At 41.1% G+C, this 15,118-nt stretch overlaps 1 protein-coding gene across 2 annotated transcripts in view; it reads left to right on the plus strand.

Annotated features, from left to right (window-relative positions):
• gpc1b (glypican 1b) overlaps positions 1–15,118 on the plus strand; it is a 63,492-nt gene that overhangs the window by 33,531 nt on the left and 14,843 nt on the right. For both annotated transcript variants that reach the window (XM_029453233.1, XM_029453232.1), the window contains one exon: positions 2,639–2,797. In XM_029453233.1, the coding sequence (XP_029309093.1) occupies positions 2,639–2,797 (159 nt within the window). The remainder of the gene's footprint in view (positions 1–2,638; positions 2,798–15,118) is intronic.

The following is a 15,118-nucleotide window of genomic DNA, read 5'->3' on the forward strand; positions in this document are numbered from 1 at the left end:
AAGTGCATGGATTCATGTCATGCATGCATTGACTGTAAAATACAGCTGAGATCGCAGTCTGAATCGGGGGTGTACACAGTGATTAACTCAGCCTACAGCTACAGTAAATGAAGCTGAAGTACACACAGAAATCACTATCTTTAACCATGGCAGGATGGCAGGGTCAATCTTATTGATGGCAGAACTGTGCCTATAGACTTGCCCCTCAGAGGAACCTTTACCAGGTGCATGCTAATAACAGCCTGAGGGACATTAAATCATTAATCATGTACGCATGTGTGTTAACAGCGTTTGTATATGCCTTTGTAAAGCTCAATCATGCGTTGATTGATGATGATGATGATGCATATTACAGAAACTAATCATTTTGAAACGTGTCACACTATTACAATGTGTAAGCTGCAAAGCTTTGATGATTCAACTTTTGACTTTGGATTTAATATTATATTTCAGTGGGTTAGGGTTATCTTTGTAAAAATATATTTTTTTGTCTCTTCATCAGATTTATCATTAAGAAGCAGAAAATTAATTTTAAAAATCCCAATAAAATAAAAAACTTTTCTAAGTTAGACACTGATCAGATACTGTGTCCATACATATCTTAACTATTTACAACTTAAAATCAAACAACACTTTTGGTATTATTAGTTATGTTTAGGGTCCTTCTCTGTGTGTGTGTGTGTGTGTGTGTGTGTGTGTGTGTGTGTGTGTGTGTGTGTGTGTGTGTGTGTGTGTGTGTGTGTGTGTGTGTGTGTGTGTGCGTCCATCAGTATGTTACTGTGTACATTTGAGTGAACCCATGTACTGTAACAGACTGATAAAGGCCATGCGAGAGGATTGCAAAGGACCCTCAAGCAGGGAAGAGAAGAAAGGGAAAGGAATGTCTGGGGTGGTGGGAATTCCACAGAGGCAGTCACTGCAGGGCCTTTGGGTGGGAAGGTAGACTCAGTGAGATTCAGTTAGGAAGGAGTAATACAATAACAACGGTCTGCACTCTATCTACAGCATAAACACTGCTTTATACAAAGTGAAACCAGTGTCACAATGATATCAATTATCAATGGCGATGACACATAACTCATTGTTATCACATTATTTTAACCTGTAAGTCTAGCTCTTGAGGTGCATCTTTCTGCAAATATTTGTCCAATTCTTAGGGATAGAACGTACAGTAGGTGTTAGGGGCATCAACCCTCCATGTTTTAAGAAATGTTACCAAATTGGTCCCAAATAAATGGACAATTGGTTAAACGAACTAAAGAAAAATGTTCGTCGGGAAAAGGGGAAACAGGCTTAAGGTGACACAACAATTGGAAGCTCCTTGTTTGCAAATAATAAAACATATTTATTCAAATGTATACCGCCCCATTAACAATAGCACGTAGACAGCGAAAAGTAGGCACCTCTATGTTGCCTGAGGAAAAGCAGTGAGCTCGAAAAGGGTTGCCATCTTATCTGCATACTTTCAGCCTTTTTGATGTTTGTCTGTGCGCTTCTGTCTATGTGGGCGCATCGAAAAGCTTTAATAAATATTTTCATGTTGACAAGAAAGGAGCGCTTTATTGTTATCGTCTTTAGAAGTCTAACAGAATAATCTAAAACCGTCACTCTTTCCTCTTCCCACCACAAACGTCTCAGTGTGATTTCTTTGAGCCCTACTCTACATAGTACAGTTGTTTTACCTTGTTTTAATCTTTGTGTGCTTGTGTGTGAATTCATATTATGTTTGTAGGCTTATGTACAGAAATGTAACAGTTGGTAGAAATCTTTAAAAGTGTTGCAACAAAAAATATCTACTCTCTTCTCTTGCAAATGAACATCATCCACATGAATTGTGCTTGCCTTAGGCTTAGTTGCGTCGACTTGGATGATGTTATTTCCGTCTTACATATTTTCTTCTCATTTCAGCTGCAGCTAGACTGTTTTAACCAACTTTGACAGCCCCTGTTTAAATTCTCTCATATGGTATTTGGTTGTGTGTGTGTGTGTGTGTGTGTGTGTGTGTGTGTGTGTGTGTGTGTGTGTGTGTGTGTGCGCGTGTGTGTGTGTGTGTGTGTGTATACTCACGCACAAAGCCTGAGAACCTTTCTACTTGTCTGGTTTCCTGAGTTTGTGTATCTACTGTGTGTTTCTGTCAGTGTGTGTGTGTATGCACGTGTTTTCAAATGCATGCACAGGAATGCGTGTCAGGGGTGCTCATTAAAATTGTATGGGAGCTGATGCCATACTCCTGCTCCACTGCTCCCATTTCCACAAAGTTCTCTACATCTTGCCAGGTAATCAGGCGGGCGAACACATGCAGCCCTGCCACCTCGACTGCCAACAAGCTGGGTTTAAGGCCATAAAAACAGCCACTACAGCTAATTCAACCTGTCATGTTCATGTTCACTGTTGAGTATTTTATACAGCAGCAACATAGGAACTATAGGAATCTCAGTTTTGTTGAGCGCTGACTGAATTGATGGAACCTGTTGATGCTAATGCCATGTTTGTTGTCCCTTTTTTTCTCTGCTTTTCTTCGTTCCCTCTTCTTCTCCTTCTCCCCTATTTGTTCTCTTTTCCGCTACTATTCCTGCCCCTTACCTCCAACACCTCCCCATCCTTTCTTCTCCACCGCCTCTACCTGTCCTGCTTCTAGGGGAGCACCTGCGCGTCTGTCCCCAGGGTTACACCTGCTGTACCAGTGACATGGAGGACAACTTGGCCATGCTGAGCCGCAAGGAGATGGAGGGACTACTCAAAGAGGCTGGTCGATCCTTACAGAACTCACTCACTGGACAGTATAAGGCCTTCGATGGTGAGTTTGTGAATTCACAATATGTGTATTAGTGAGTTAGGGTTAGGGTTAAACATAATCAAATGAAACCCGTTTTTGTGTCAGCTTTGGTAGCACATTGTCTTGCCAGTTGAGGAGTTTTTCATTGCACATATCCAGCTTACACAAAAATGCAGACACACACACAGACGGACAATAAGTGTGAGGATACAGTCTGCAGATTGATGACGAGCATTGTACTGCTGTCATGCTTCAACGGGGGAAGTTGGTAATGCCTTGCAGTGGTGTTGACAGAATGCCAAGTTGTTGTTGCTGTTCTTCTCAAAACTTTGATACCAAGTTTCCAAAGTCAGTTCCACAGAAAACATTATTCCTCTCATCATTACTGTACTTGGACTTGTACTGTTCATGGGAAGATTTGATACTAGTTGAATTCCTTCAACTGAATCAAATGAGACTTTATATACTTAAATAAAACAATTACACCTTCTGACTTCAACTCTCAAACCCTATGGCACATTGCAGTTCCAGTAAAAGGTTAACGTATATGTTGTGATTGCTGTGTTGTAGCGACGTACAGAAGAGATTGGATCACTAAGTCTACTCAGCACCGTAGCAAAATATTGTTTGAGCTCTTAATAATATGAAATAAAATCAGTACTTGATTTGTAGTGCTCCGAGAGTGAGAGAACAAATACGAGGGAACAAGGAAGGAGAGTGGGATTTTCAATCTTAGGACATTGGCGCACCAAGGCAATTATTTGTGTCTAATGACCTGCTCCAGTTAATAGAAGGGTGTCTCTGTGCTCCACTTGGCCAGTTGGCGACAATGGATCCGTCAGCCGGGGCTCTGAGTTTGGCTAGTTAGCCTGACCTTCTCAGATCAAGTGATTAGTGGGAAAGTGACATTTCTTTACTCTTCTTCTATCGCTCTGTGTCCTTCTTTCTTATAGTCCCTCCTTTTCACTCAGGGGGCTGTTGGTTGTGCCAAAGGGATACAACCCCCCTGCCAAGTACACACACACACACACACACACACACACACACACACACACACACACACACACACACACACACACACACACACACACACACACACACACACACACACACAAACCTGTCCAGAACATACTAATTCTCTCAAATCAGATTATGTCATCCTACATTTCTTGAGCTTTCCCATTCTTCAGGAAAACACCTCATTTAGCACAGCATGCCAGTAAACAACACAGACTACAGACAAACACATTCAAGCACCACTCAGCTCTGACCTTTAAACATTCTAATCATGTGCATCCAAAAACTCGTAGTTAAATACACAAAGACACACGTCACAAACTTGGTAACTTGTGTTGCCTCAGAATGAAGTCATTTGTAGCTTGTTTTCGTTCCTGTGTGCTTGCCAGATGTGTTCTTACACATTTCTGAAATTACTCTTCTCTAGTCTCCAAAGCGATCCAGTTTCGCTCGGTTTAAAGAAATATATTTTTGTGTCCTTGTTTCTCACGTGCCCTTATCTCACCCCAATGGGCATCAGATGGGCCTGGCAGAGCTGACAGAGCGAGGAGAGAAGTATATGTGTGTTGAGACCTTAAGGTCTAAAAACCATCTGTTGTTGACCGTGTTCTCTGCAGTTGAGAGCTGAGCGATAGACTGGGATTAATTGGACCATAATATGTTACATTTGCTGCCACATGATCATCACAATTTGGGAGGTTCCGGCCGTTCTTACAAAAGACATCCTGTTGTTATCCTTAGCTTTTGAAAAGTGCAAAGTGAGATGAGCTGCTTCTGTTTAATAAATGACTTACTTACATTTCAGAAGTGGATTTGTGGTTGGATCTTGGAAATATATTCAGTAATATTTGTGGTTAAAAATATAATAATATAATAACCACGTCCAAAGCATAGTTTTTTGTTTGTATGATTGAAGGAGAGCACAGTGACATTGTACCATGCTGCCAGTCCCTGCACATCTGGCTGTGTTTAGTAGGGTGTGGGCTAGCTAGCGCCATGTGGCTAAGTGTAGGGTGTTACTGTTCCAGCCCAGGCAGACTAGGCCTGTTTAGGTCCAGGAACTTTGGAAGAAGCCCCAACCAAGCCACAGATTAGAGGACCAGCGTGCTCACATACAGCTGGCTCTGGGCCTGGGAGTGTGCACACTGTATACTATATGTGAGCATGCGAGTGTGTGTTTATATGCGTGTGTTTCAGACACACAAGATTCAGTGTGTGAAAATTAAATTGGTCTTTGTAATCAGTTTGTGTGTATGTGGTTTGCTTTTGGTCCTCCCAATCTCTTCACTGTCATTCATACTGCGTAGAGAGGTACCAACTAAATAATATATTATGTTAAACAAATATGCAGCGTATAATGCCGAGGAGGAACAAAAGGGGTGAAGGAGAGGGCAGAGTGAAAATGAGACAGATGGAAGGAGAAAAGATACGGAGAAAAAGGGACATGTCTTCAGAGCAAGGACGAGGGAAAGAGATAAACAGGTGGAAATGGTGAGTGGGAGCTAAAGAGAGAGAGAGGGGAAGGGATAACCAGAGAAAGAGAGATGGGTTTATATATGAAAGTGAGATTGAAAAGGTCAGAGAGGACACAGAGAGTGATGGCACCAAAGGGAGCTCTGTGTTAGATGGTAACCAGGTGTGTTAGACAGACGGAAGCCTTAAACCTGGCAGGTGGTGTTTGGCCTAATGGTGCCATCACTAGCATCTGGATTCACTGTGTGTGTGTGTGTGTGTGTGTGTGTGTGTGTGTGTGTGTGTGTGTGTAAGCACACTTTGTTTTACTTTGTACAAAGGGATTCTTATTTAGACTTTATAATAAGATTTAAAAAATACATTCTTACCTGTTAGGTTTGAGATATTTGGTTTGTACAGCGTGTAAAGCAATGCATGACTCTGCATGCAACTACAAACTCCTGTCCTGATCCCACTCCTTGCAAAACTTGAGGTCCTTTAACACCATACATGTGTGTGTGTGCCTTTGATGGGACAGAGTTGTTATATCTGGCTGAAAATGATAGAAGTTAATTTATTCTTCTGTTTGATTTTCTCAGACCTTTGATGTTAAGAAACAATACAAAACACATTTAACTGTGGCTACCCTCTGGTTTTAACTGTATGGCTATGATTTCAGCGAATACGATTAGTCAATTCATTGAAACTATTTGAATAATCGATTCATCATCAAAGTCATTTTTCATGCAAAAATGCCAAATAATGTCTGGTGAATAAATTGTGGATATTTCTTAGATAAAATGATTTATCCGTCCTATTTCAGAGTCTTTTGTTTTCGTTTTTTGACTAGATAGATAAAAATGTAGATACAGAGAGTACGGGTCACGGAAACTTTACTCTTAACTATTTTGTCTTGAATCATCATCACAGAAACTACACACACATTCATGTAGTGGCACACCGTATTGATGAGCAGTCAAATGCTTATTGGCCAGTGTATTCCAGCTCATTTCAGTTCAAGGAAGATCAGTGGTCATAGCGCTTAATCTGATTTGAAGAGTACTGGCTGGCTGGCTGGTTTATGGGTACACTCATTTCTAGATGACCAAGCAGGACACGCTTATTTATTCATTTAAGTAGAGCTGAACATCTCCCAGCTGGACTGTTAAGTAGTTCCATCTCCTCCCATAGAGATAGACTGAGAGGGAGCAATCTACGAGAATGACATCAAGCTCTCTAAATTATATCCTATCAGATTCAGGAAACAGGCCCTAAACTTGGATCAAAGGACAAGTCTGACATGACACGTATTCAGTGAATAGTCTGGCAGCTTATCGGGAGTTCTGATACTGAGAAAACACTGTACTGTAATCCCAATAAGAACAGCTTTGGAAATACATGCATTTCTAGGTTAAAACTGCAATACATTTGAGTACATGACTATATTTCAATGTGTAGTTGAGCTGATATACATTAAAGTCTGTATAAGAAACACAAGTATAACGCCAAGCAATTTAAAAACACAAACATTTAAAACACAAACTACAGCATCCAAAAGGAAAGTTGAATCAAGACCTTTCTAACGTTATAAGGTGAGACTTATTGCAGGCTGTTGTATTTGACTGCGTTAGCTTTAGCTGGTGTTTTAGCTACTGTTTATTTTTTTAACCACATTTAGCGCAGGTGTTATTTTCTTTTCCCTTCCACATCACTAAACCTATGCTTACTGGGATCCGACACTGATGGCACATATTCCTACAATTAAGCAGCAGACTCCCACCTCCAGCCGCCTACCTTCTAATTTTCTGCTTTCAGGGTCACCTCTGATGACATCATGAGAGACAAGGACATCTGCTCCCATTGTGGTGCTTGATTGGCTCATTTTATCTGCATGCAAATCACGTCGGTGGGGACCTGGAGTACACTGGCCTAATTATGCCAAACACATTACTCACTTGGAGCGATGGCGCCTTGGAAGGATGACGTGAAAGAGAGAGAAAACAAGACAAGAGAGAAAAAGAAAGAGGAATGTTGTGTTAGAAAGGATGGTATTGGGGCAAGCAGTGGAAAGTAAGATGAGGGAAAAAGAGAACCAAATGATAGTGAGGGTAAGGAACGGTATGGAGTTTGGGAGGTAACAAGCATGGGAAAACAGCTGAAAAAGAGAACCAGATGGATAGAAAAAGAAACAGACATGAGTAAATGGTGCATAATGCTAGCAAAGGAAAATCAGAAGAGAGAAAGAGAGGAAGTGGAATAAAAGCTTCCACAGAGAGCCTGTTGATAAATGACATGTATTACGTGGTGTGTCGGCTTGTTTAATATAAGGGACGTTTTGATAGCATCCAAATGCTGGCTAAGGGGCTCGCAGTGCTCCTGGGGCACAGTATGTGTGTAATAAGTGTTGTTATTGATGGAGATTCAGACTGACACATAAACAGTCTAATGGCTCCCATATCGTCATTTGTGCATTCAATGCGCCCAGGACAGCAGTGTTTGTTTGCGCCTATTTTTTCATTGCCCTTGCACATGTGGGGAATTAACAAGGAGAAAGGCTGAGGATCCTGGGTACTTGTGGATGGGGGGGTGGTTCCAAACAATCTGGTGCTTGCTGAACATGCAATAGGATTGCTGTGCCTGATATTGTACAGCTCTGTGTTTCTCAGTCGGCCTGTCTCCTTTTCTATCCTTCTCCTGAAGATAAAGTTACCTCAAACATAGAGGAAACGTTTCGGGTCTTGTTTAGCTGTTTGCTTAGCTGTGTGTTACTTAACAGGATATCTCAGAACCTTACCAACATATTTCAGTTAAAGACAGTAGTTAGGCCGTAGCAAAGGTTCACTTAATTTGTTTTGGGTTATCGTGTAAATTGGACCATCATATTGCCATTTACTGAACACTATACATTTCTGATGATACTTACTCAACCAGGTTGGAGACTATAGAAGTATGATCCCTAGCTTTATTGGCCAAAAAATGATTTTCTGCCATTGTCATTATTTTTGCCTAACCCTTCACTACTGTTTAAAAACTGCATGCATGGCCAAACGCCTCTTTAATGCATTCTTCACTTTTAAGTGCAAGTAACAGTCTGAGCTAACCTGCCAAATATGACGGCATTTAGCTTACACGTGGCAACATGATGAAGTTAAAACGGCTGTAACTAAGTAGTTGTGAGTCACATGAATGTTACGCAATTAATTATTGTGCAAATGCTTAATATTCCCAGAAGTCATGGCAGCCACCAGCAAATCAGAATTATTGTGTATGTTGATGCAGATCAGATCCAGATGCAGCTTAAAGTGTTCCATCTTTAAAATAACACATTTAGAGTAGTGTGCAGGCTTGGCGGAGGCACTGAATTTGTTCTCTAAGTACTTTCTAGTTTTATTTTTTAATACACCAATGGCACCTGATGTTCTCCTCCTCTCCTCTTGGCATATGCTTCATCCTTTGCTCACAGTCTGTCTGCCTCTCTCCCTCCTGCCAAAGAACCATCCAGCTAATATGATCATTCAGCACTTGCCAAATGGACAAATAGAATTAAGGCTGTCAGATATGAAAGAGATATACAATTGCTGCTTTTGCAGGCCTCTTTTCCTGTCGTACTCCCTTATTCTTTCACTGATCTTCCTTTTTTATCCAATCCTCCCATGTCAGCATTTGGCTCACTTGAAAAACTCAGTTGATCTGTCATGTTTCTCAGCGAGCTTTTCTATTTATGGCTATTTATATATGTGAGTAAGTGTATGAATCTACATTATGCCTAAGTGTTGCCATCTACTTTCAATGTTCTTCCATTTAAATCTGGGTAGTGTCAGTCTCCTGCAAAAAACAAAACCTTGTAATTACAAAAAAAGGGCTTTTCCCAGTATTTTGATTTTTTTTTACAAACAATTTTTGCATGGTCCAGAGTGCTTTGAAACATTTCCTGCACATGCAAGACAGAGTCAACTGCCAATTATAGGAAACAAACACCCAAATAAGTTTAATTGGAGACCAGAGAGTTAGGTGAAAAAAGACAAGTCGTTAAAAGTTCAATTTGTAAGATATGCCAACATTTAAAAAATTAAAACAATGACCTAACATTATCAACATAGTACACTGTAGCTCCAGTCTGCCCTCAGTACAGAGGGAGAAGAAGTACAGCTGCCTGACTCGGACAGACTCAGGGCTAGTCAACATTACATCCATGATCCCTGCACGTTGTCCCCACCGCTGCCAGGAGTGAGGTGTGCGTGACAGATGAGAGACGGACAGATCTTCCGTTAGCAGTTAGCAGATAACACTGATTTAGCCGACTCTCCGCCAAATCGTCAAACTTTGTGTTGCTGCCATGCCTGGTTAACCTCAGCGCTCCATCAGCCGGCTGTTACTCCCGGTGCTGGGATATATGCCGGCCGTATCCGTTCGCTCGTCTTTGCCGCCCAGATCCAAGCCAACATACAAACTATCAAAGCGTAACGTACAGCCCCCAGTGCCTCAGTAAACACACAGATATCTAAGCCCCCCGTGAAGATTATAAGATAGCAGTGTTATTTAGAGCGACTCTCAGAGCTTCAGCAGTTTGGTCTAATGGACTGACTGACGGACTTACACAGGAGTGAAGAAATACACAGTAAATTATATCAACACTAGAAGAGAGCGATGTTTAGCTGTAGAATACAATACACACTATAACGAATACACTGTATTACTCTAAAACATAGAATACAATAACAATGACAAACTACTACAACTAAAATATAAACAGGTAAAAATACTCCAGTTGCTTTTACAGGTGAAATACTGCCCCCTATTTATATGGAGCAGGTGGCTCGGAAATGACACATTGCACCTTTAAAGATTCAGTGATTTCTTGTCAGCCCGTGATTACTTAATCACCAACCGGTTTTAGATTAGATTATTCAATCAGCTGCTGTGAGTTGCACATTTATTAGACAGTGGCAAATGTTGCCAGACCTGTTAAGCCCTCTGTATGAGAACCCTGAATCTGGATTACCCTGGAATGAGTAGCACAAGCCTCGGTCAGATAATACCTTTGTGTGAGAAAGTAACTTGGGATCAGTCCAAGCCCTCAGCGAGAATGATTGGCACTTGGAGGAACATCAATGATACCTCTGTGTTACACTGAATCTCTTGTCAATAACACAATTTGACACTACAGACAAAATGTGGAGGGGGAGGACTGATGCTAGTGAGACAGAGACAGAGGGCACATGGAGGTAGAGGCTACTTGTCTGGTTTAAAGCTATGTATTGATTGATATAAGACCAAGAGGGTGTAGAAGAGGCCCAAATACTTGAGTCATCTTATGGTAAATAAGGGTTTGTGGGGACACTTAAATGTGTGTGTGCATGTGTTTAATCAGATTTAGAAGCAGTGGGATACGTGAATGTAGGAATAGAGTTATAATAAGCCTCTGACATGTCAAGGTGGCCTGGATGTGAAGCTCAGAGTGATTACAAATGAAATCATTAACTCCCCTCTCACCGCAGGAAGAAAGTCATTAAGACACACATGCTTGATTTAAGTGTGTGTGTGTGTGTGTGTATGTGCGTGTGTGTGTGTGTGTGTGTGTGTGTGTGTGTGTGTGTGTGTGTGTGTGTGTGTGTGTGTGTGTGTGTGTGTGTGTGTGTGAACAACCAGGTGTATCTTTCTTTAATCCACAGAAAATTAATGATAAATTGTTCTCTGTTAAAATAAAATCTCTTTATACACTTTCCCTTCATGCTTAGGATGTTTCTGTGGTGCTGCATTAGCACAGGTAGATATTTTATATACACTGTAATGCATAGGTCGCATATATAAAAGCAGGTAATGTGAAAATAAACCTTTAGTATATCCAGTAAGTAAGTTATATACAACTTGAAATGGCAAGATCTGTATCACTATCGTGTGTGTGTGTGTGTGTGTGTGTGTGTGTGTGTGTGTGTGTGTGTGTGTGTGTGTGTGAGTGTGAGAGTGTGTGTGTGTGTGTGTGTGTGGAGAAAGATGCAGAATGTGATGGAGGTAGAGGGTGGGGACAGAGATGATCTACTGTCACATTAAATAAAAACTGTTATTGTTAATTATATGCTGGTATATTTATTAATATTATAAATGTGGCTCAACCATCATAAATAACTATATACCACAAATAAAACATATGTTTTAATTAATCAAAATTATAATATATGTAGCAGTTCCTTACATTTTTTATCAAATATTCGAATCAGACAACAATTAGGTAACATAATTCAATTCTTAATGACTGAGATTTACAGATATACAGTAGCTAGGAAAACAGCAATTATCAATCCCTCATAACTAACTGTCAATATCTATATAAAGGTTTATTTATAATTCTAAATGTAGGAGCGATAAAGTGTCCCCATGACTACTACACTGAACATGAGTAGAACTGTCTCAACTATTATTTGTCCGCTCTTTGTCCTCTCCACGCCCAATGTGCTGGGATATAAGCAATTAGGCGCCCTCTCCCATCGCTCCATCCCTGGAGAGCAGACGCTGGGGGATTGAAGGTGGAGGTTAGGCTTTATGGGATGATAGAAGATTGAGGGAGAGAGTACAAGGAAGGAGGGGCGAGGGAAGAGTTGAGCTTGTATCCCCCTGTATCACGGAGACACAAACAGATGAAGAATGAGAAAGGTCATCTCCACACACAAAGGCTTGTGCACACACACATGCACAGGGGGCTTTGTGTCATACTAATGATGATCATTATTCACTTTAGCTGAAGGGCAGAGGAGAACTGGACAGCATGATACCAGTTACTAAGATCTGTCCTCCACATGTGTTCATCCCAGTGCACTTAAAAACATGCCCCAACTACATAAAGACTGCAGACAGAAATGTGGTTAATTCATTTATTGGAGAAAACAACTTTCCTCCATCACCTGAATGAAACTGTTTCTGCTGAAACAGATTTCGCTTAGCCAGACTTAAGGAATTTTTACAGTATGGCTGACAGTACACAGCAGGAATGAATTCTAATGGGGATTAAAAGCAAAGCTGCACCTGTCACAGCAGCTCCCCGTCTGCCTGTCTGACTGCCATTGTGTACCCCGTATAGTGTGTGTGTGTTTGTGAGGGTCTGTGATCCTCGTGCGTCTGTATGTACACACCAATGTGCTGTGCTGTCACTTTAAAGTTAGTTTCTCTGCATACATGTGTGTGCATAGGCTTTTCTGCTGACTCCTGGAAGTGTGTTTTTGTGTGTGGGCTTGCACAAGCGCCTCTCCTTGTGTGAGTGACGCAGATGCAGCTCTCCTGGTACTTTTAGGCTGATCCAGAGATGTGTTCCTAGATAGTTTGAGTGACAGGAGGTCAGGGAACAGGGGGATGATGTACCCATCCAGCTAGGAAGTCGCGCTTATCAACAAACAGTGGACATACGGCTGCTGCGTGTCAGAAGCATTTATCTTACCAAGCATAATGATCTAAGAAATGATTTACGTCACACACAAAGACATCATTCATTAAGTTGCCGTTTGCCCTGCTCGCTGAGGTTTATAGCTTTAACGAGGAGCTTACTAGAAAGGTTTTCTTTATCTTGTTGAAAACATTTGCATCAGCCTTTTTCTGCCTTTAGAACATTGACCTGTTTTCTTTTACCGTTATCTATTTATAAAGAATAAATAACACAATTTGAACCTGGTCCCCGTTACTTAGTTTTTTTAATTTATTTTATTGTTCTAAAATATAATTTACACATTGACACAACAAAACTGCCACATATTATTAAAATACTATTTTAAACTTGAAGAATTAATTTGTATTTGCTTATATCACACCAGTGAGAAAGAGCAGGCCTTAAGAGCAGTTATTGTTTTAGCACAATTCAGCAAAGGTCCAAAATCCAAAGCCAATATATGAAATAAAGGCATTTTTAATTAGGTTCTTAGAGACATCAGTCCTTTTTGAATATCATGTATTCCCAGAGCTCATTGTACATTGTGTGCATCAAAAATCTGGTTGAAAAATAATGTACATGACATTATTCTAGGCGTAAACCCAACTGAGGGAAACGTCAAAGGGCAATTGGTCATGGCACCGAACAAGACTGTGGTTGTAGGAGAAGGAGCATGACCTGATGTGTTGGAGTGTAGAGCTTTCCAAACCAAAATGAGTTGGATATAGCTTTAAAAAAAGGGTCCCTTGATGTTTCCAAAATGACTTAGGTACATTCTTCAGATATACTGTAAGCCTTTGGAAACACTCACTAAGCATATGACCATCAAATGCAGCTAAAGCAAGTATATGAAATGTTTTATGTGTCTGTGGTTGTCTGCGAGTGGAATTAAAAAGGAGTCTTCATGGGAGCACATTTCTGTCAACATTCAGTGCTAAATACATCTTTCCAAATCAACGGCTCCGATGAGAGTAGACCTTTTAGCTTGGAGTCTGTGAAAACGACAAAAAAAAAGCAGCGGCCAAGCAGGCCGGCTGGTGTTTATTAATGAGTGGGAAAGCAGAACAGAGATACAGTATCTAACAAGGCCAGTGCTTAGATAATGCCACACAGATGGGTCAGGATGAGCTTAGCATATTAAAATGTTACGTAACTCCAAGTTCTGCGAATGTCTTCAGGCCCTGCGCATGTGGGTGTTGAAGTTTTGCTACTGTATAACGTTGCTTGTTTTTTTCGATATGTTGTCGTCAGGGAAACTCTTAAAAGACGGGTGTGTTTTCATTTTGTTTTAAATATGCCGGATTGTGTGTGTGTGTTTGTTTGTGTGGGTTATGATGTTTTTTAAAAACAGATTCGTTAGGGGAATAAGTTAACTCCAAGCAGGGTGTCCCCTGTGGAGGCCACAACCTCCCCTTTTCTCATCTCCTCTCAATCTGGGCTGGTGGCAGGCAGAGATAAGACACCTACAAAATAAACACTGCCGCAGACTACAGCTTCCCATCTCCCTGCTGCACAAACTCGCATGCACCAGGTTTCAACCCATTGTGTATGTGGAGTATGCAGAGAAAATGTTGGCCCGGAATAGATGGATGGGGACAATGTTATAGTGCTGAACCTTCTGCTGCCATACACTTGGCAGAGCAGGGGCCTCATTTATAAACGTTGTTTACTCACAAGACGGATGTAAAAATGTTTATGCCACTGGCCACAAAAAAACTCGATATGTGACTGTGTGCACCTTGACGAGAACACACCCATGACCCATGAACTGCAGTACAGAGAGTCACCAGTTTCGGCTAAACCTGTCCAGTCCAATGCAATCAAATACAACTGTTTTTTGTTTTTTAAGCTTAAGCTGTCTAAAGTGTTGTTTTTTTGAGGCTGTAGTTATTTGTGGAGTTGTATCAGATTGCACTATATTTAGAGATGTGTGTAATATCCTGTCCCCCTTATAAATGGTTTCTATGAAATATTAAAACATTAGTGTAGGGTTTGGATTTTCTGAATTCTTCAAAAAATAATTATTCAAGACTGGTCTGCATTCTGTCTGTCCGTCTGTCTGTCTGCCTGTCTGTCCGTCTGTCCGTCTGTCCGTCTGTCTGTCCGTCTGTCTGTCTGTCCGTCTGTCTGTCTGTCCGTCTGCCTGTCTGTCTGTCTGCCTGTCTGTCTGCCTGTCTGCCTGCCTGTCCGTCCGTCTATCCGTCTGTCTATCCGTCTGTCTGTCTGTCTGCCTGCCTGTCTGTCTGTCTGTCTGCCTGCCTGCCTGTCCTATATCTGTAAATCCTCACTTGGAGCAGTGTATACTGCAACCTGAAGCACTGTCAATTCTCTTCCCCCTAGAGGTTCCCTCTCACACACTTCAGTTTTAGGATGCAGCACAAAGCAGTAAGAATAAGGAAATTGTGAATAAATAATGTATATTTTTGCTGTAGTAGTTATATGGGAATATTACAGACAGT

Source organism: Cottoperca gobio, chromosome 17, assembly GCF_900634415.1.
Source record: "Cottoperca gobio chromosome 17, fCotGob3.1, whole genome shotgun sequence".
NCBI lineage: Eukaryota > Metazoa > Chordata > Actinopteri > Perciformes > Bovichtidae > Cottoperca > Cottoperca gobio.